This window comes from Balaenoptera musculus, chromosome 14, assembly GCF_009873245.2.
Source record: "Balaenoptera musculus isolate JJ_BM4_2016_0621 chromosome 14, mBalMus1.pri.v3, whole genome shotgun sequence".
Taxonomy (NCBI): domain Eukaryota; kingdom Metazoa; phylum Chordata; class Mammalia; order Artiodactyla; family Balaenopteridae; genus Balaenoptera; species Balaenoptera musculus.
In genome coordinates this window covers 65,656,214-65,679,541 of record NC_045798.1, presented here as the reverse complement: position 1 = coordinate 65,679,541, position 23,328 = coordinate 65,656,214, and the positions used below count along the sequence as shown (strand labels likewise).

Sequence of the window (23,328 nt, the reverse complement as noted above, 5' to 3'; positions counted from 1 at the left end):
GAGAGTCTCTTCATGAAATCTAAGTAAGGAAGGGAATAGACTTAGGATATAGCCCAGAAATGGCCACGTAATGTATAAGAACTTCCCTATAGTTGTGAAAATCTTGATAACCACTTCCTTGCTGAATTATCTTCAGGGAAGCCCAATGAAGGTTCTTAAAACTGGAAAAATCCCTTAGACCAGTTTCAAATATTCCAGTGTGTGTGTGAGAGCTTCTTGGGCATGGCTCTCCAGTCCCATAGGTCTCACTGTCCATCGGGGTGTCACCCGCAAAACTGAGATTCCTGTTCTGTGAATCCATCTGTTTATGTTGTTGCTGGCATGATAGCAGCTCTGCAAAGGAGGAGCCTGGTCTGCTGTCACATAAAAGGATTGCTTCAGACAGAGCCACACCGGGCCATTGGATCAATATGATTGTTTATCTAGAGTTTAGTTCCTTTAGCAGATGTTTGATTAAGAGCTGACTAGTTTTAAGTATTTATCCCTAATCTCTCATTAATGACATTTTCCATATTGACCTGGCTGTGGAGTTTATGTATACAGGAAGTTTGAAGATCTCTGTGTGATATTAATTTATTTAATCTGTATTGGTATGAATATTTGCTGCCTTTTTGCCCCCCTTTTGTATGGCTCCAGTGCCCCAAATCTGCTTTCAGAAACAGCATTCGGTTTCTAATTGTAATTGTCTTGGAAACATTGGCATATTTTGCATTTCAATTTTACTTTTATTTACTGCAAATGATGATTTGGTAGTTGCCTGCTACCAGAACATCTGAGTCCATTTGTTTAACTAAACAGTACTGTGCATAGATGCCTATAAACACGCGGCAGCAGTTACCAACCACCCCAGTTGCTTACCACCTCATTTCAGCTCTACATCAAGCAAATGCGAAAGATTATTCTTAAAATGTTCCGAAAAGTTTAGGAAATTGGAGTATGGAGGGATGGGAGGAAAGGAATTCTATTGTAACAATCAGTGTGTTGCTTTTGGCAGGCGTGTGCTTGGCTGATTTCCTTTGTAGAAATAACACTGCAACAAACTGCGACAAACAGAGCTTTATGAATCCTTCATTTAATAGGTAATTGCCATGTGTTCTTCTTCTAACTGAGCCACTGTACCAGGCGTGGTGGGGGAAGGCACGATGAATGAGACATTTTCTCTGTTCTCACAGAGGTTATAATCTGGATACTCAAGATGCTTCTGATCTGCAGTGGTGATTGCTGAGGAAGTGTGGTAGCTGTGGTGCTGTTTCAGATCATGGCCATGTGTAGGGGACGCAGGCTTGAGGGGCCTAATTACAGGACGGTAGGTGCTGGCTGGCTCACCACAAGCCGGAGCTTTCCAGCAGAGGTGGGATAGTTCCCAGCTTTTCCTGTCTCTTCATCCTCGAGTGACAAAGAAACCAGCCTGCTTCAAAAAGTTATATTATTTTACATTTAGAAACAAATAAGTGTCTTTAAAAATATTTTAATAAAAATTTAAACTTGGGGGCAGATGTTGCCTTGAAATCTGGAGAGTGTGAAGTGTTTCTTGAGGGATGGGGAAGGAGTTTTGTTCTCTGGTAATGAAGTGTCTGACAAAGGCTTTCATTGATTCAGTGCATTTTTATTAAGTGCCTGGTTTGTACCAGGCTGAGAATGCTGTGATGAGCAAGGAGCACACAATCTAGGGGGGCCACAGACCTAACTTGGCAGTCTTGCTACCGGGTGCTCAGTTTCATGATCGGGTGCTGTTGGGACAGAAAGCAGGCTTCTTACCTGGTCTCTGGTGATCAGAGGTGGTTTCCTGGAGGAAATGGTGTCCAAACCAACCTCACTAATACATGTTGGGATTAATTCTTTTTTCAGGCTAATACTGTATTCAAAATAAATCAGAACCTTGTTTTTGTTTTTGTTTTTGTTTTGGGAACACTCAATACCTTTCTGTTGAGAACGAGTTGAGAAACTGAACTCCATACTCCAGCCATCTGGTATATTTTTCCAGGCTTGTAGTTGATCATTTTCCAGTGTTGATTAACCTCTGCTTCCCAGAACCTTCCAGGCTCTCTGTGACTGCCATGCCTTTGTGTACGCATTCCTTGTGTTTGGAAAGCCGTCCCTTTTTGTCTGCCCAACTGCCTTCTCTTCCTCCTTCAGGACAGACAATCACTTCCTCCAGGATGCCTTCCTTGAATGCTAATAGAGTAGGTTGGGACAGGGCCGGGCTTGATCTGCGTACTTCCTCTGCACCAAATAGTCTGTCTGATTCTTCATTCCTCTGTGTAGCCTGGAGGCAGAGGCAGCATCTTTCACAGAGCCCAGCATGTCCTGGGCACCCAGGCAGTGTTTGTTGAACAAGCAAATTCTGAAGCTTTTGAAGGTTATAGCCACATGTATATAATTGAAGCTCTTGGTTCCAGCTGGTTTTAAGAGAGTGTTATTGACTCAAGAAAGTAGAAGCACCAGTGAAACAGACTTTATGCATGTGGTCTAGTTATTAGCCTCATAAAACTCTTTACAGTCTTTTGCATTTTATATGTCTTTACTTTTATTTTTTGCCCGAGTAACCCATAAACTGAGTAATTCATAGTTTTCACTTCTTGCCAACTACTAATGTATATTATTAAATCTGACCACAGTGATTTATTAATTAGAAGTCTTTTGGTTATTAACAAAAATCAATTTGATTTAGCATATGTCAGAAAGAGGGGCTTATGTGATGAAGAGAAAGGGCTGTCTCATAGAATCCCAGATGAGAAACACAGCTAGGCTTCAGGAAGAACTGGTCCCAAGAATTACAAGGCCAGCAGGAATCCTGAGTGTCCTTTTTGTTTATCTCTGCTGCTCAGTGGGTAGAGGATGGCTTCCTGTAACCCTCAGCATGGCAGCCAGTTCCAGCCATACGGAGAACCTGTCTTTCCATCTCAATTCCAAGTTCCCCAAGACTCTGGCATAGCTTTTGTTAGATGCCTCTCTCTGATCCATCAGCTATGTCCAGGGAGTGGGGGTCAGGCTGAACAAGTCCTGTCTGCCTCTGCTCACCCCTGAGGAGTAGGTGGGAAGGTAGAAGAAAGGGAGGGGGAGGACAGTAGACAGATCATATGAGGTCGGCAGACTCTCCAAAAATATCTAATACAGGGATAAGGACCAGGGACATGCAAACAGTTGACTGTAGAATCATTTCTAGGTACTTTTGGCTAAAAATTTTTCAATCTTAGGAGAAACTTAAAGATTACTTTGGAAAGATATTTATCTTTTTGAATATGAATATAATTTGAGATTCTTAAGGTAATGGCATATTCACTGAAGTAATTAGTTTTAGCTTTGTGTATATGTACAATACTTCTTATACATGATACTGTCTTCAATTGCTGGGAGACAAGTTCTAGAGTAGCTCTAATAGAAATAAAAGGTTAGATTGGAATGTATTTGAAGTTTTCTAGTAGCCGTGTTAAAAATGTAAAATAAAACAGGTGAAATTAATTTTAACAGTATGTTTTATTTAGCTCAGTATATCCCAAATATTATAATTTCATGAACATAAAGATTAATAATGAAGTATTTTCTATTTTTAAAAAAATCTTTGAAATCTGGTATGTATTTTGTATTACAGTTCATCTCAGTTGGGACTGGCCACTTTTCAAGTGGTCAGCCACTACATGTAGCTAGTGGTTACCATATTGGACAGCATAGTTCTAGAAATAGCTAAAGTAATCCATTTTCTTTCATGGTTTCTCTAAAATTTTCTTATCAAAAGCATTGGTGCTTATGGATTGTTTTCTTTTAAAAGTATGCTTCAGCAGCAACAGCAGAGAACCCTGGGAGGTAGGGGTTTTTAAACTAGCCCTTGAAAGAGTTGCCCATTCGGAGGATTTGCTATGTGCCATGTGTGTTGGCAGAAAAGAACAAAATTTTTAAACCAGTCACCAGGCTGTAAAGCTGGTTCCTGTTCTTCCTAGACTGCTGATTCCTGGAATGTTACTTAAACTCCTCGGAAGCCTCAGTTTGCTTATCTATTAAAATAGGGTTTATAATTGTCCTGCTCATTAGAAGAGGTTCTCATGTGCTAATAAATTTGAAAGTGCTTTGAAAAACTTTTAAAGGGTTACACAAATGTAAAGCATTATTTTAATTTATTAACTGGGAAAAAAGCACTGCATTTTGGAATCAATAGTAGCTCATTTATTGAGGTTTTACTTTGTGCCAGGCACTGTTCTAAGTGCCTTATACATGTTACATAATTTAATAACAACACCTTTTGAAACAGGTACTGTGTTTATCATCTCTGTTTTATGTATGAGAAAACTAAAAGAAGGTTAAACGATCCCTAGGTTATATAGCTAGTAACTAGTTGAATTGGATTTGGAATGCACTTTTTTTTCGTAAATTGTGGCAAAATGCACACAACATAAAATTTATCATTTTAGCCATTTCTGAGTGTTTACTTCTGTAGTATTAAGTAAATACATTCACATTGGTTTTTTTTTCTTTTAATAAATTTATTTATTTATTTATTTTTGGCTGTGTTGGGTCTTCGCTGCTGCACGTGGGCTTTCTCTAGTTGCGGCGAGTGGGGGCCACTCTTCGTTGCGGTGCGCAGGCTTCTCATTGCGGTGGCTTCTCTTGTTGCGGATCACGGACTCTAGGCGTGCGGGCTTCAGTAGTTGTGGGGCACGGGCTTAGTTGTTCCGTGGCATGTGGGATCTTCCCGGACCAGGGCTTGAACCCGTGTCCCCTGCATTGGCAGGCAGATTCTTAACCACTGCGCCACCAGGGAAGTCCTACATTCACATTGCTGTTTTAACTATCTCCATCGTCCATCTCCAGAACTTTTTCATCTTCCCCAACTGAAACTCCATACTCATCACATACTAACTTGCTGTCCCTCCCCCATCCCCCCACCTCCCAATTCCCAACCACACCAATAGCAACCACCATTCTACTTTGTCTTTATGGATTTGACTACTCTAAGAACCTTATATATGTGGACTCATACAGTATTTGTGTTTTTGCGACTGGCTTATTTCACTTAGCATAATGTCTTCAAGGTTCATCCACGTTGTAGCATGTGTCAGAACTTTTCCTTTTTAAGGCTGAATAATATTCCATTGTATGTATGTACCACATTTTGTGCCATCATTCATCCATTGATGGACACTGGTTGCTTCCGCCTTTTGGCTATTGTGAGTAATGCTGCCATGAATGTGGGTGTACAAATATCAGTCCTTTTGGGTATATGTATACCCAGAAGTGGAATTGCTGGATCATATGATAATTCTATTTTTGATATTTTGAAAAGTTGCCATACTGTTTTTCACAGCACTTGCTCTGGTTTACACACCCATGTAAATGCACGAGGGTCCCAGTTTCTCTACATCCCCTCCAACACTTTTTTTCCTTTTCCCTTCCCTCCCCTCCTCTCCCCTCCCCTCCCCTTCTTTTTTTTTTTTTTAATAATACCATCCTAATGGTGTGAAGTAGTATTCACTGTGGTTTTGATTCGCATTTCCCTAATGACTAGTGATGTTGAACATCTTTTCATATACCTGTTGGCCGTTTTTATGTCTTTGGAGAACTGTCTATCTGAATCCTTTGCAGATTTTTAAACTGGGTTGTTTGGGTTTTTTTGTTGTTGTTGAGTCAGAGTTTTTAAAAAATATATCCTGGCTATTAGTGCCTTATGAGGTATGTGATTTGCAAACATTTTCTCCCATTCTGTTGGGTTGACTTTTCACCCTCTTGGTAGTATCCCTTGATGTGCAAAAGTTTTAAATTTTGATTAAGTCCAATTTATTTATGTTTTCTTTTGATGCCTGTGTTTTTGGTGTCATATATAAGAAATTACTGCTGAATCCACTGTCCTGTAGCTTCCCCAGTTTTTAAATCTAAGAGTTGTATGTCTTTCTCTCCTGTCTGTGTGTCAATTTGCATTGGCTTCTGTTTTTCTGTATATTTATAAATTATTGACGCTTATGTCTGTGTTTTCTCTCTTTTCTTGCCTTGTTTCTTTTTTGTTGTTGTTGAACTATTTGAAAGTATTATAGAAAAATAATGGCATTTTTCTAAATAACTATAATCCTGTGATCAGTACGTCTTTGGAAATGGGCACATGAGGCCCCTGCCTTGTGCTCAGTGTTTGAGAATACCTTGCTCGAATTTTTCTAAGTCCCTCCAGCCCCACCTCTCCTCCCCGCCTCGATACCTGAAAGACAAGGCGCCCCAAGTGCTTTGCTTTAGGAGTCTCATGTTGAGAATTATAGTAAATTTTCTAATTACATTGAGAATAGAAGCTTTATTTTGCTGATATTATTGTTTACCACTGTACACCTTATTTTCCTTCTAAATTGTCTTTCTTGTTTTTATTTTTATGTATTCCTTTAACTGGTTAGTATGTACATAGTTAATGTTATAGTTATTAATTACCTTTCTTCTCATTTTCCAGTACCGAGTTGAAGCTCTTGGAGGAGGCAACCATTTCAGTCTGCAGGTCTTTAGGTAAGGAGGAAAAATGAATGTGTTTGTGTGTGTGTGTGTGTGTGTGTGTGTGTGTGTGTGTGTGTAATGTGTATATATATGTATGTGTGGAGACAGTTATTTCAAAATTTCTGTTACAGATTTTGCTGGTGCAATGTGAATTGAATTAATGAAGTGATATATTTTTGTTGATGATGATAATTATAGTTGTACTAATAATTATATTCTTGGTGCTCATTGATGCCTCTAGAGGTTCTCATTCAGTTAACAGCAATGAGACACATGCTTGGTTTATTTGCAGTAGTGGTAACGGACGCCACTAAGCCATAGAGCTTATTCTTTTTACAAATTTTGAAATACTGAGAAAAACCCAAAATATTCTTTGTTTTGTAGTTGCATGTATAGTTCCTAGAGAATATGGATCATTCATGCTTTGCTTTGCCAACTGCGCATGCTATGTATGCTGTTGCTGGCTGTGTTAACTAGAATAATTATCACTCATTAATAGGAAAATATATTAGGAATCTTCTCAAATTAGTAATAACAACTTGGTGTTATGGTAAAGTGCATGGGCTCTGTTACTTACTAGCTGAGCTTTAATTTCGTCATCTAAATTGCAGGATTCTCATGAGGAAGAAGTCAGATAACATATGAAACATCCAGTATAGTGCCTAGCATCTCGTTATTATTCATTATTTATGTCAACGAATGTTACCTTTTTTTGGACCTCATTTCTCAAATACTTTACTTTCAAATTGGTAGCAGTTGGAAAGAAATGTATGTTTTAAAAAATGTGAATGATTATACTTACATTTCGTTGTTGCTTTGAAAATTAGAGATAATGTATCTGTGAAACGACTGGTGGACAGGAGCTTAATAAGTGATGACGAGCTTGTTTTTAAATCAAGCTTATGGATATGCTCCATGTAAGCTATGTGGCTAACTCCCATATAAGTTACTCTGCCAAAAACAGTCTTTGATGAAATATTTTTGCTTTTAAAAACAAATTATGTTGGTAATGATAGAGGTGGTATTATAATAGTTGCCTTGAATTTTGTCTGCAGTTATAACCATAGATTTGAGGATTTTGCGCTAAATAGAGCTGACTTTCAAAAACCTATATGACAGTTTGCTGAAAATTAATTTTATGTAACAGTGATATTAATGCAATTATTATGATGATGGTTTTTAACGTGACCTTGGGGTTTTACAAAAATAACATTTTAAAATTGGGAGTAATAGTTACTTATTAATACAATGTGGAAAGCATACTAAAATGTAAAAAAGGCAGTAATTGCTCATATTCCACAACCCTGACATAGCTATTGGTAATATTTTGCCTTCTGTTATTTATTCTTTGGATATACACTTACATGCATATTAAATACACGTACTCAATTATTTTAATCTGTGTTTTTCACTTGATATTATGTATCTAAGTGTGTCATTCTATATTTAAAACTACTTTGGAGAATAGCAAAAAAATATATATATACATTTAATTCCCCAAATTCTAACAATATAGTAGTATAGTTAAAATTAAAGTCTTCCCATATTAAACAGTGCAGGAAATCACTGCTAATCTTTTGTGATAAGATCAAAATTTTATCAGTATTCTGTGTGTATTGATTTATATGCACAATTTTATGTAAGTGGTATTATTTCTATGTTGTTTTCACTTAGCAGTATTCAGGAACTTCTTTCCACATTAATAGATATAAATGTCTATCAATTTTAAGGGCTATGTGGGTATGTAACAATTCTCTCTCTCTCTCTTTTTTTTTTTTGGTCTGAAAATGTTTTCATTTTTCCTTCGCTTTTGGAGGATATGTTTGCTGGGTGTAGAATTCTAGGTTGGCATTAATTTCTTTCCATACTTTAAATATACCATTCTGTTATTTTTCTGGTTACTCTCATTTTTGTTGAGATTAAAGCTGTCAAAAAAAAAAAAAGCTGTCAATGTTAGTGTTGTTCCTTTGAAAACAATGGAGTTTTTTTCTCCTGGATGCTTTTAAGTTTTTCTTTTTTGTCCTTTGGTTTTCAACATCTTAGAATATGCTGAGGAGTATTTTTCCTTCCTTCTCTCCTTCCTTCCTTTTTTCTCTCCTTCCTTCCTTTCTTCTTTCCTTCCTCCCTCCCTCCCTTCTTCCCTTTCCTCCCTCCCTCCCTGCTTGAGGTTTGTAGAGCTTGTTAAATCTGTGGGTTGATGTCTTTCATCAGTTTTGGAAAATTCTCAGCCGTTATCCATTTATACATTGTTTCTGTCCTATTCTGTCTCTCCTCTCCTTCTAGGGTCTCTGTTATATTTGTGTTAACATTTTCATTGTGTCGCATAGGCTTGTTAGGCTCTCTCTCTCTCTCTTTTTTTTTTTTGTATTTTACTTTCTTTTTTACTTTGTCTCTGACCTTCCGTAGGATATTTTTTTATTAATCTGTCTTTAGTTTACTAATCTTTTTTCTGGTAAACACATCTATTGAGATTTTTAAAATAAAATTTTAATTTCAGAATAGCTTTAGATTTATAGAAAAGTTGCAAAGCTATGTAGAGAGTTCCCATATAACCCTCATCAGTTTCCTCTGTTGTCAATATCTTACATTAATATGGTACATTTGTCACACTAAGGAATCAACATTGGTACATTACTATTAACTAAACTTGACCCTTTATTCAGATTTCACTAGTTTTCCCATATGTCCTCTTGGACTTTTTTCTGTTCCAGGATACTACATTACGTTTAGTCATTAAGTCTCCTTAACCTCCTCTTGTCTCAGATTTTCCTCAATTTTAATGACTTTCAGAGTTTTGAGGAATACTGGTAGAGTATTTCCAGAATGGCCCTCAGTTCGTTTGATGTTATTCTCATGGCTAGGTGGGGGTTATGGGTTTGTAGGTGGAAGATCACAGAGGTGACGTGCTGTTCTCAACACATTATATCAGGGATACATGCTATTAACATGAGTTTCACTGATGATGTTGACCTTGATTATGTGGCCAGGGTTGTTTTTGTCCATTTTCTCCACTGTAAAGTTGTGCCCCTGCCCTGCTGTTGCCTTCATTTTGAAGGAGAGTTTTTCTGGATACAGAATTCTTAGTTGGCATTTATTTTCTCATATATCATTCTGTTGCTTTCTGATAAGTCATTTTTTTGTTACTGCTGTCAAGATTTTGTCCTTGCCTTTACAAAATTTTAAAATTTATTCTTTATTCTGCTTGGGGTTTGTTGATGTTCTTGGATACGTAGATTAATGTTTTTCGTAAATTTGGGGATGTTTGTGGCCATTATTTTTGTTGGGCTTTTTATATTATCTTTATTACCTTTTTCCATGAATCTGCACATGAGGTTCTCAGGGTCTAAACAGATTTCTTATTAAGTATCTCACAGTGAATTTTAAGTGCATTTCCCCCACTTTTTCCTAGTTCTTACCTGCTAGGATAGTGCTATGAGAGCCAGGTCAGTTGTTTTATGTGAGGAGGTGAGGTTTGCTCTGTGTTTGGCTTGTTTAATTCTTACCAGTTGTTTTCTGGGACTTGTCGCCTCTGAATCTGTATAGCAAGGTATTGGGTGGGACGATTAACATAAGTTTTCTGGTTGGAGTAGACAAAAGTACTTTCAGGCAGTTAGGCTTGCTAATGATCCATTGATTACCAAATAAAATTTTAATTCAGTTCTATAAAATTTGTAGTTAGTTAAAGTGTTTCCTGTTTTTTGGGGAAAAGGACTATCCTGACTCAGCCTTTTCATGAGCTTGTATCTTTTTGTATTTTTTCATGGGTATTTTATTTTTAATTCTTTATTTAAAAAAATTTCCCACTCATACAGAGGCAGACAGAATAATATAATGACCTCCTGTATGCTCATCTCCCAGTTTCAATCATTTTCAACTCATGGCCAGTCTTGTTTCATCTGTATCTCTCACCTATTTATTGATGTATAGATATGTACAGAAAAGTGCACAAGTAAAAAGTGTATACAAAACAAGAAGCGTATCCTCACATAATTAATTTGACACAAACCTCTGGCATTATATTATTTCATCCATAGATATTGTGATATGTATCTCATAATAACAATTTTTTAATGGAAAAAAATACCATTATCTACTAAAAACAATTTTTAATATTGCAAAACATCCACTGACTGTTCAAATTTCTAATTGTCTCAGTTTGTTTGAATCAGGAGCCAAATAACGTCTATACATTATTATCGGTTAATATGTCTTTACATTCTTTTCAGAGCTAGGTTCCTCCTGAATTTGTCTTGCCTTTTTTCCCCTCTCAATTTTCTTATTGAAGAAAGTGGGTAGTAGAGTTTCCCACAATGTAGATTTTGTCGATTGCATCCTTATGGATTGTTAACATGCCTCTGTCTTCTATATTTATGGTATATTGGTTTTTGGATCTTGGAGATCATGGGTATTTTAGTGAGATACTGGGAAAGGTTGTTTCAGGGGCTGGAAGCAAGGTCAACCTCTCACCCCAGGTGGAAATCCTCTTTATAATACCCTTGTCTGAGTATTACCTGGAATTTGCTTGAACTCCTGTGGAGATGGAGAATTCCTTTTTCACAAAGCCAGTTCAGTTAACAGATTGCTGCAAGTTCAAGCTCTAGAGTTAAATGAGTTAGTTTTCCATTACTGAAGTATTATCATTACTTGAATTTTACAGGTGAAGAAACTGAGGCATGGGGAGGTTAAGTAAGTTGCCAGGTGTCACACAGCTAGTCAGTGCTGGAGCTGGGCTTTGAACGTAGTCACGTTCTGTAGTCCAGTTCCACGTGCTTTTCTGCCTTCCTGTCAGATATCCCCTGTTCCTACTCTGGTCCTGAAGCGCCTTCAACTTCAATGTAGCATTTGATTTTTGCCAATTAAGTTTGGTCCTGTTAAATTCCACTGAGGTATTTTGGAATATTGAGTCTACCATTGAGTATTGTTTTTGAAACATCATTAAGTGTACTTAATTTTATAAATTTATGACCCCATCTACATCTTGTCCAAAAGAGTACTGTGGAAACTTAGAATGTCATCCACATTAAGACAGGGAGTTCTGTTTGTAAGTACCTTCTTAGTACCTGACACAGTGCTGGGCACATGTAAGTAGCTCCATGAAGACATGCTGAATGAAAGAAAAGGGTACACAGAACTTTAATTACATCAATCTAGTAGTCTTGGTTGTTCTTTCTAACAACACAGGGTTTTTTGTTATTTTAATGGCTAACCATAAAATTCAAATGATTACTTATAAAGCCATTCAATAATGAAGGGGCTGTTGAATGAACACAAGATTGTGAAGTTGGGATTCCGAAATATGGTTGAAGTCCTGTCAGCCTCAGCATTTTGTTTCAGTATTTTGTTTTGATTTACAATAGCTATGAAATATTAATTCACACAGAGACACACTTGCGCACATTAACTGGTTTTTTTTTGTTTGGTTTGGTTTTTTTTTTGGCTGCGTCGGGTCTTAGTTGTGGCACACGGGACCTTTGTTGAGGCATGCGGGATCTGTCGTTGCAGTGTGCGGGCTTCTCTCTAGTTGTGGCGGCACATGGGCTTCTCTCTAGTTGTGGCCTGCGGGTTTTCTCTCTCTAGTTGTGGTGCGTGGGCATGGTTGCCCCACGGCATGTGTGATCTTAGTTCCCCGACCAGGGGTTGAACCCGTGTCCCCTGCATTGGAAGGAGGATTCTTTACCACCGGACCACCAGGGAAGTCCCCTACATTAACTGGTTTTAAAAAAAACCGTTTGTCTTGAAATCTCAGCATAGTCTTTCATTAAGCTAAACCCAAAGCTTAAAAGTAGGAAATTTTTGATTCAGAGTGAAACTCTAACAATATCTAATCACGTGTCTATTCTGAATTATGGAATCTGGACAAAATCTGCCCTAACTTAGAGCACAGGTTGCCCCTTGCTACTCACAGTGGGGCTCTCCACCCAGCAGCAATGGGCATCACCCGGGAGACTGTCACGGCTGCAGAATCTCAGGACTCACTTCACACATGCAGAATCAGAATGTAAACTTTAATGAGAATGCCAAGTGATTTAAATGCACATTAAACGTTGAGAAGCACTGTCAATGTCAGTAGTGTGGGTGGCCGTGGGATTCTGTGCTTCCAGCAAGCTCCCAGGTGACGCTTTCGCTGCTAGTCCGTGAACTACACTTGGATGAGCAAGGTGCTATACATTTTATCACTATGAGAAGATTGTACAGTTACTTGCATCTACTCTCAAGCTGTGACACATACCCAGCAGATAGACCTGGGTTAATTGGACAGTTACTGAGCACTAAGCAGGTGGGCTGTAATGGTGTACTTATTCCTACGTATATCTTTTCTTTACAGTTTTGGATTCTGAGAGGAGGTGGCTGTTTTCTCCTACAGTTTCTATTATTTCCATTTGTAAATCATTTTTCGTTGTTTAGAATTAAGACCAAGCAGCAGTTTCTCTCGTTGCTACTTTCCCCAATTAGGTTTGAAATTGACAATAAGGTTCATCCCTGAACAACTTCAATCTGACATTTGGTTTTATAAATGTTAGGATATGCTCATTTTGATTTCAGTTCTTAACTTTAACTTTTAAAAACCTTTTCTTCTCTTGCAGTTGAAAACAATCCTCGAACAGGAAACCTTGGTGCGCTAATTAAGGTCTTCCTGTCTAGAACCAAAGAACTAAAACTTTCAGCAGAATGTCAGAAGTAAGCTGGATGATTAAATCACACTCTCTCTATATTTAATTTATATTTAACAATATGAGTATTTTCATTTATTGGTAGAAATAGGGTATGGTCTTGGAATTGTTCTCATTATTAAGGCAAACAGTAAAAGAGGTTTTAATTTACTGTCCAGGTCATTGTAGTGAGATTATAAATTCTGGAATCTGATTTCAGCATTTTAGACAATCTTTAGAAATATATCCTTTAAGAAGATTAATTGTGTAATTATTATTACAAAAAAGGTAATTTTCTCCCATCTCCAGTGCTGGTTGTATCTAATTTAAATACAATAAGTCCCCTACATATGAACCTTCAAGTTGCAAACTTTCAAAAATGTGAAAGTGTGTTTGCATGTCCAGTCACGTAAGTTAGTTCACGGATCTGGCGTACATCGTCACATGTGTGCACGCTCTACAAGTGGTCGTGCTTTTGTGTACTTGACAGTACTGTATAGAGTACCGTAGTACAGTATCTTTATTTCAAGCCCAGGATGTCTGGAAGCAAGTGTAAAGGCAGCGGTGATGCAGCTGGTACCGCTAAGAAGTGCCAAGTGATAACGATGGAAACAAAAGTGAAAACAATTTTGAGAGTGGAGCGAGGCATGTGAAAAGTATTATAAACCTACTACAGTACAGTACTATTTAGCCGAGTTTGTTAGTTGGGTACCTAGCCTAACTTTGGTTGGACTTACAAACAAATTGGACTTATGAACATGCTGTCAGAATGGAACTCGTTTGTATGTAGGGGACTTACTGCAATGACTTAGTGTATTATTTCATTCCACATTTGTTTCCTTTATTTCTTTCATATTAGGTGAACGAAGGTTCAGATTAGATATTATGGTTTTATATTTATATAGTGGAAGGTTTGCCTTTTATGCACTCGAGCATTTTTTGAAACCATTTTTGGAGGGTAGTCTCTTAAAAGATTGCTCATTGCCCTGTTTCCAAATAATTTATATTGAATCCAATTAAAATTGTTGTGAGTCCATGATTATTAATACAAATAGCAGGTATTGTACTGTGCAGCTGGTGATGCCCCATTTAAAATTTTGGTTGTGGGGACTTCCCTGGCGGTCCAGTGGTTAAGACTCCAAGCTTCCACTGCAGGGGGCATGGGTTCAATCTCTGGTCTGGGAATTAAGATCCCACATGCTGCAGGATGCAGCCAAAAAAAAAAAAATTTTGTTTTTGGTTGTGTATTTGCATATATTCTCTTTATGTTACTATAGTTTTTTGTTTTTTTTTTTTAAATCCACTAATGGGGATTTTTTTTTTTTTTAATGGCTGTGTTGGGTCTTCGTTTCTGTGCGAGGGCTTTCTCTAGTTGTGGCAAGCGGGGGCCACTCTTCATCGCAGTGCGCGGGCCTCTCACTATCGCAGCCTCTGTTATTGCGGAGCACAGGCTCCAGACGCGCAGGCTCAGTAATTGTGGCTCACGGGCCCAGTTGCTCCGCGGCATGTGGGATCTTCCCAGACCAGGGCTCGAACCCAAGTCCCCTGCATTGGCAGGCAGAGATTCTCAACCACTGCACCACCAGGGAAGCCCTATAGTTTTTATTTTTTCTATTTTTAGTTTTCTTTTCTTTGAATTGCCTGTGTATGGGGCAACTATAAAGTTAAGAACAAAGAGCAGTCATGCCTAAAGGAAAAAAAATTTTCAAGTTGACTCACTATGTAAAATACACAGAATGAAATATGAGGTAAATTATAGTAGATATCGTTGGTCCAGTGTCATAAATCATGAGCCATAAAAAAAAAGGTATGCACATTGTTCTAATATTACAAACCAAATGGGCAAAATGATTGAGAAATCAATGGACTAGAAATAAAGTGATTGTGCTCATGATTAAATACTGATTCTTGTGTAATTTTGCTCTCTCCTTTCTAGCCACATCTTCATTTGGCAGACACACAATGCTTTGTTTATTATTTGCTGTTTGCTGAAAGTGTTCATTTGTGAGATGTCAGAGGAAGAGTTACAACTTCATTTTACTTATGAAGAAAAATCTCCTGGCAGTTACAGTAAGTATTGCCTTTGAAGATGTTCTGGGATAACGTGCGTAACATATAAGGATAGAATTCGAAGAATTAGAAGTATAATTTTGAAAATTCTACTTTTCCTCATAAATTTTTTTTTTGGCCACGCCGCCTGGCACATGGGATCTTAGTTCCCCGACCAGGGATCGAACCCGTGAACCCGGCAGTGGAAGCATGGAGTCTTAACCAGTGGACCACCAAGGAAGTCCCAATTTTCATTTTTAAGTGACCTGACACCATCACTCTTTCTTCCCCTATATTAATTTAAATGAGCTGAGACGCTTATAATTTTTTGCTTTTTTCTCTTTTTTTAAATAAGGGGGATGGTAAGATTGAGACTTTTCTTTATTTTGACTTCTATGTATATGGGAAATAAAAATAAAAATCACAAATATTCCTTTCAGGAAACAAATGTCAATTTAAATACCATTACTAGGCCAACAGATTATTAAGGGAGACAACCAATCAGAATTACAGATTTTATAAATGTTAAAGGTTACTTTCATAGGACATAACAGTCTCTGAGTCTGGGTATCTCTGGGGCTCCTTGATCAGAAATAACGTTTTTAAGTATAGTTTTATGATGCCAAAGTATATTGTCTTTTTCTGAAGATACAGGAAAAGGTTACCATTTTCTCCTGATATTGCCGAAATTTTTTTTTTCCCCAGTAGTTAGGAGGGCCTATAGTTTTCAAGATCAGCTGCTGGTGTTTCATTTCTTTTTTTGTGTGTGTGTGTGTGTTTTTTTTTTTAATCAGTCATCAATTTTATACACATCACTGTATACATGTCAATCCCAGTTGCCCAATTCAGCACACCACCATCCCCACCCCACCGCAGTTTTCCCCCCTTGGTGTCCATATGTTTGTCCTCTACATCTGTGTCTCAACTTCTGCCCTGCAAACCAGTTCATCTGTACCATTTTTCTAGGTTCCACATACATGCGTTAATATATGATATTTGTTTTTCTCTTTCTGACTTACTTCACTCTGTATGACAGTCTCTAGATCCATCCACGTCTCAACAGATGACTCAATTTTGTTCCTTATTATAGCTGAGTAATATTCCATTGTATATATGTACCACAACTTCTTTATCCATTCGTCTGTCGATGGGCATTTAGGTTGCTTCCATGACCTGGCTATTGTAAAGAGTGCTGCAGTGAACATTGGGGTGCATGTGTCTTTTTGAATTACTGTTTTCTCTGGGTATATGCTCAGTAGTGGGATTGCTGGGTCATATGGTAATTCTATTTTTAGTTTTCTAAGGAACCTCCATATTGTTCTCCATAGTGGCTGTATCAATTTACATTCCCACCAACACTGCAAGAGGGTTCCCTTTTCTCCTCTCCAGCATTTGTTGTTTGTAGATTTTCTGATGATGCCCATTCTAACTGGTGTGAGGTGATACCTCATTGTAGTTTTGATTTGCATTTCTCTAATAATTACTGATGCTGAACATCTTTTCATGTGCTTCTTGGCCATCTGTATGTCTTCTTTGGAGAAATATCTATTTAGGTCCTCTGCCCATTTTTGGATTGGGTTGTTTGTTTCTTTAATATTGAGCTGCATGAGCTGTTTATATATTTTGGAGACTAATCCTTTGTCCGTTGATTCGTTTGCAAATATTTTCTCCCATTCTGAGGGTTGTCTTTTTGTCTTGTTTATGGTTTCCTTTGCTGTGCAAAAGCTTTGAAGTTTCATTAGGTCCCATTTGTTTATTTTTGTTTTTATTTCCATTACTCTAGGAGGTGGATCAAAAAAGATCTTGCTGTGATTTATGTCAAAGAGTGTTCTCCCTATGTTTTCCTCTAAGAGTTTTATAGTGTCCGGTCTTACATTTAGGTCTTGAATCCATTATGAGTTTATTGTTGTGTATGGTGTTAGGGAGTATTCTAATTTAATTCTTTTACATGTAGCTGTCCAGTTTTCCCAGCACCACTTATTGAAGAGACTGTCTTTTCTCCATTGTATATCTTTGCCTCCTTTGTCATAGATTAGTTGACCGTAGGTGCGTGGGTTTATCTCTGGGCTTTCTATCTTGTTCCATTGATCTATGTTTCTGTTTTTCTGCCAGTACCATATTGTCTTGATTACTGTAGCTTTGTAGTATAGTCTGAAGTCAGGGAGTCTGATTCCTCCAGCTCCGTTTTTTTCCCTCAAGACTGCTTTGGCTATTCGGGGTCTTTTGTGTCTCCATACAAATTTTAAGATGATTTGTTCTAGTTCCGTAAAAAATGCCATTGGTAATTTGATAGGGATTGCATTGAATCTGTAGATTGCTTTGGGTAGTATAGTCCTTTCACAATATTGATTCTTCCAATCCAAGAACATGGTATATCTCTCCATCTGTTGGTATCATCTTTAATTTCTTTCATCAGTGTCTTATAGTTTTCTGCATACAGATCTTTTGTCTCCCTAGGTAGGTTTATGCCTAGATATTTTATTCTTTTTGTTGCAATGGTAAATGGGAGTGTTTCCATAATTTCTCTTTCAGATTTTTAATCATTAGTGTATAGGAATGCAAGAGATTTCTGTGCATTAATTTTGTATCCTGCAACTTTACCAAATTCATTGATTAGCTCTAGTAGTTTTCTGGTGGCATTTTTAGGATTCTCTATGTATAGTATCAGGTCATCTGCAAACAGTGACAGTTTTACTTCTTCTTTTCCAATTTGTATTCCTTTTATTTCTTTTTCTTCTCTGATTGCTGTGGCTAGGACTTCCAAAACTATGTTGAATAATAGTGGTGAGAGTGGACATCCTTGTCTCATTCCTGATCTTAGAGGAAATGCTTTCAGTTTTTCACCATTGAGAATGATGTTTGCTGTGGGTTTGTCGTATATGGCCTTTATTATGATGAGGTAGGTTCCCTCTATGCCCACTTTCTGGAGAGTTTTTATCATAAATGGATGTTGAATTTTGTCAAAAGCTTTTTCTGCATCTATTGAGATGATCATATGGTTTTTCTTCTTCAGTTTGTTAATATGGTGTATCACATTGATTGATTTGCATATATTGAAGAATCCTTGCATCCCTGGGATAAATCCCACTTGATCGTGGTGTATGATCCTTTTAATGTGTTGTTGGATTCTGGTTGCTAGTATTTTGTTGAAGATTTTTGCATCTATATTCATCAGTGATATTGGTCTTTAATTTTCTTTTTTTGTAGTATCTTTGTCTGGTTTTGGTATCAGGGTGATGGTGGCCTCATAGAATGAGTTTGGGAGTGCTCCTTCCTCTGCAATTTTTTGGAAGAGTTTGAGAAGGATGGGTGTTAGCTCTTCTCTAAATGTTTGATAGAATTCAACTGTGAAGCCATCTGGTCCTGGACTTTTGCTTGTTGGAAGATTTTTAATCACAGTTTCAATTTCATTACTTGTGATTGGTCTGTTCATATTTTCTGTTTCTTCCTGGTTCAGTCTTGGAAGGTTATACCTTTCTAAGAATTTGCCCATTTCTTCCAGGTTGTCCATTTTATTGGCATAGAGTTGCTTGTAGTAGTCTCTTAGGATGCTTTGTATTTCTGCCGTGTCTGTTGTAACTTCTCCTTTTTCATTTCTGATTTTATTGATTTGAGTCCTCTCCCTCTTTTTCTTGATGAGTCTGGCTAATGGCTTATCAATTTTGTTTATCTTCTCAGAGAACCAGCTTTTAGTTTCATTGATCTTTGCTATTGTTTTCTTTGTTTCTATTTCATTTATTTCCGCTCTGATCTTTATGATTTCTTTCCTTCTGCTAACTTTGGGTTTTGTTTGTTCTTCTTTCTCTAGTTCCTTTAGGTGTAAGGTTAGATTGTTTACTTGAGATTTTTCTTGTTTCTTTAGGTAGGCTTGTATAGCTATAAACTTCCCTCTTAGATCTGCTTTTGCTGCATCCCATAGGTTTTGGATCGTCGTGTTTTCATTGTCATTTGTCTCTAGGTATTTTTTGATTTCCTCTTTGATTTCTTCAGTGATCTCTTGGTTATTTAGTAACGTATTGTTTAGCCTCCATGTGTTTGTGTTTTTTACGTTTTTTTCCCTGTAATACGTTTGTAATCTCATAGCGTTGTGGTCAGAAAAGATGCTTGATATGATTTCAATTTTCTTAATTTTACTGAGGCTTGATTTGTGACCCAATTGTGATCTATCCTGGAGAATGTTCCGTGTGCACTTGAGAAGAAAGTGTAATCTGCTGTTTTTGGATGGAATGTCCTATAAATATCAATTAAATCTATCTGGTCTATTGTGTCATTTAAAGCTTCTGTTTCCTTATTTATTTTCATTTTGGATGATCTGTCCATTGGTGTAAGTGAGGTGTTAAAGTCCCCCACTATGATTGTGTTACTGTTGATTTCCTCTTTTATAGCTGTTAGCAGTTGCCTTATGTATTGAGGTGCTCCTATGTTGGGTGCATATATATTTATAATTGTTATATCTTCTTCTTGGATTGATCCCTTGATCATTATGTAGTGTCCTTCCTTGTCTCTTGTAACATTCTTTATTTTAGATTCTATTTTATCTGATATGAGTATAGCTACTCCAGCTTTCTTTTGATTTCCATTTGTATGGAATATCTTTTTCCATCCCCTCACTTTCAGTCTGTATGTGTCCCTAGGTCTGAAGTTGGTCTCTTGTAGACAGCATATATATGGGTCTTGTTTTTGTATCCATTCAGCAAGCCTGTGCCTTTTGGTTGGAGCATTTAATCCATTCACGTTTAAGGTAATTATTGATATGTATGTTCCTATGACCATTTTCTTAATTGTTTTGGGTTTGTTTTTGTAGGTCCTTTTCTTGTCTTGTGTTTCCCACTTAGAGAAGTTCCTTTAGCATTTACTGTAGAGCTGGTTTGGTGGTGCTGAATTCTCTTAGCTTTTGCTTGTCTGTAAAGCTTTTGATTTCTCCATCAAATCTAAATGAGATCCTTGCCGAGTAGAGTAATCTTGGTTGTAGGTTCTTCCCTTTCATCACTTTAAGTATATCATGCCACTCCCTTCTGGCTTGTAGAATTTCTGCTGAGAAATCAGCTGTTAACCTTATGGGAGTTCCCTTGTATGTTATTTGTCATTTTTCCCTTGCTGCTTTCAGTCATTTTTCTTTGTCTTTAGTATTTGCCAATTTGATTAATATGTGTCTTGGCGTGTTTCTCCTTGGGTTTATCCTGTATGGGACTCTCTGAGCTTCCTGGACTTGGGTGTCTATTTCCTTTCCCATGTTAGGGAAGTTTTTGACTATAATCTCTTCAAATATTTTCTCTGGTCCTTTCTCTTTCTCTTCTCCTTCTGGGACCCCTATAATGCGAATGTTGTTGAGTTTAATGTTGTCCCAGAGGTCTCTTAGGCTGTCTTCATTTCTTTTCATTCTTTTTTCTTTATTCTGTTCCACAGCAGTGAATTCCACCATTCTGTCTTCCAGGTCACTTATCCGTTCTTCTGCCTCAGTTATTCTGCTATTGATTCCTTCTAGTATAGTTTTGTTTTTAGTTATTGTATTGTTCATCTCTGTTTGTTTGTTCTTTAATTCTTCTAGGTCTTTGTTAAACAATTCTTGCATCTTCTCGATCTTTGCCTCCATTCTTATTCCGAGGTCCTGGATCATCTTCACTATCATTATTCTGAATTCTTTTTCTGGAAGGTTGCCTGTCTCCACTTCATTTAGTTGTTTTTCTGGGGTTTTATCTTGTTCCTTCATCTGGTACATAGCCCTCTGCCTTTTCATCTTGTCTATCTTTCTGTGAATGTGGTTTTTGTTCCACAGGCTGCAGGATTGTAGTTTTTCTTGCTTCTGCTGTCTGCCCTCTGGTGGTTGAGGCTATCTAAGAGGCTTGATGGGAGGCTCTCTGGGGTTTCATTTCTTAGCATTAAAAGTTACAACCTGGAAAATAAAAGGGTATAATGGGATTATTAATAACTAAAATACGGGGAATGTGGTTTTGCACTTACCCTTCATGCTCGTTTCTCTCTTTCTCAAGGCAAAGGCACTGTTGCTTCTTAGTTTCCTGGGTTCATTTTTCAAAACACACCTCTGCCTTCATCAGGCTTTCTTGCCCACCTAGAGCTTTATACATTGAATATGTTTAATTTACTACCTTGAGAGTCAGCCTTCTATATTTGTTAAACATATACTGATGTTTAAATGGTTAGAGCTTTTAATCAGGATTGTATCTTGTATGTGTTAGTTTTGTTAATGCTAGGCTTTGTTTTTGTGGTACCAGTAGTGCCAAAACATAGTTCTGTTTAGTAAGTTGCATTCCTTTCCAGGAAGTTCTGTCAGCAAGAATGGAGTGAATGTTTTTCCCCGTTGGGCCTGAGAGTATAGTCCAACCAGCATCTGCAAACCCAGTACTTTGTTTTGCATTATGTCACAAAAATTAGGCAAATATTGTGCTTTATTTAACACAATATCATTTTTATTTTAATGTAAAATCATTTTTTTCCATTACTTACCATTGAGCAAATTGATGCACTTGAGAGATACACTGTGCTTATTTGGGGGCCAAACATCTTCCCACAGTACCCTCTCTGTACCTGCACTCCCCACTCATATCCAGGCTTGAGAAGCATGGTTTTGTTGTACATCTCAGGTAGCTTCATGTAGAGGCAGGACAAAAACGACACTCTTCAACCACGGCCACTTTATCAAGATGGTTGTCTCACTGAAAGAGCTGTCTGTGAGGTTTGGTAATTGGTGATTTTGTGTGCTGACAGACTGTCCTGTTCCTTTATCCAGTTGGCAATTCAGGATTTTATACATGCTCTTCTGTTCTTTTCATTTGTAGCTGAGCTGCTGTTTGTCCACCAGCTTAAGTCCAGTGAACATCTCCTTAAGGTTAAAGACTTGCTGTTTTTGGCATGTGTAATTATTTTCATCTTAGCCTTAGGTTGTTAGTTTGAGATTTCTACTTCTTATTACTAGCATAAGTTCTTTTTTATATTTTCTGTCAACGTCTTTTTACAGTTTGTAAAAGTGTGATAAAATTAAATGATTGCACAGATACTGTTGAATGGGAAAAAATGGAACCTCACTCTGAAAACATCCATTTGTTAGCCAATATATGAATATCTGACTTAGGTGTGTAAAAGAGTGTTCAGGGATAGGTAAGATACAGTGGTAAGGGTTGTTTGAAGGTTGAATTGACAAAAGTAGAGGAGCATCTGCAAACAATTGAGCAAATCAACCGAGGCATTTTAGGATTGTTGGGTTATTACAGCATACTGAATTTTTTGTTTGTCCCAACTCACTGTAATACTGCCATGATCAGATGGATATTGCTGCCATATTCAGTGAAGCCATCTTTATGAGGGTAGTATGACTCTTAGTCCGCTCTCAGTTTGTAATTGAAATTTGTGAGGATTTCATATTTGAACATTTTCCTGTAGGCTATGTATGATGTGGTAGTAGATTGTTTGCCAGAGAGAATTTGTATCATTATGCAAACATAGCTCTTTCCACTATTCCATGCCTTCGAGAATAGTCAAGGGGACAAAGCCAGCCCTAGGCAAAACTGTGAAGTACTACAAAATTGTTTGCATTCTCCCTTTGCCTTCAATGCAAGTTTTCCTTTCCTGTGTCTTGGTATTATGTCCTATTTTTGCTGACATAATAACTGATATTTATTTTACATTTGTTATCCATAAAGCCAGTCTTTTAAGTCCTTAGAGGCCTAAATCTGTTGCTGGCTTCTGCAAACACTTATGGTAGCTTGTTTCCTTATGTCTTTGATGGTGCTGACTGTGAGCTTTTATTTGTTTGATCTTAACCTGAGGCCCCAAATAAGGGTAGGATTTGCATTTGCTTCTAAAGGGATCCAGGGGCTGCACCGTAGGCCACTTCAGTCTCCTTCAGCAGTTCTCGGCTTAATGTGGCTCTCAGGTTCAGCTTCCCAGTGGCAAGTCTGAAGACTTAGTCTCCCAGTAGCTGGCTTCATCCTCAGGGACACCCTACCCTTAGAGTTTGCTTATTGCTCAGTGTTTTACTCTGGATTCAAGCCACGGTTTGTTTGCTTGTAGCAGTGGTTCTTTTTGGTTACGGTGCTGGGGTCCTTGGAGGTTGCCTTTACTTTGTGGAAGCCCATCAGTGCACTAAAGAGTGTATTTTAACCAAGAACTCGTTGTTTTGTACAGGAGGGCCCTTTGGAGTAACTACTCC

General features: G+C 37.6%; 1 protein-coding gene across 2 annotated transcripts in view; it reads left to right on the top strand.

Annotated features, from left to right (window-relative positions):
* The window catches only part of DYM (dymeclin), a 403,514-nt gene that overhangs the window by 57,182 nt on the left and 323,004 nt on the right, over window positions 1-23,328 (top strand). For both annotated transcript variants that reach the window (XM_036822924.1, XM_036822925.1), the window contains exons 3-5: window positions 6,422-6,474; window positions 13,047-13,140; window positions 15,049-15,182. In XM_036822924.1, the coding sequence (XP_036678819.1) occupies window positions 6,422-6,474; window positions 13,047-13,140; window positions 15,049-15,182 (281 nt within the window). The remainder of the gene's footprint in view (window positions 1-6,421; window positions 6,475-13,046; window positions 13,141-15,048; window positions 15,183-23,328) is intronic.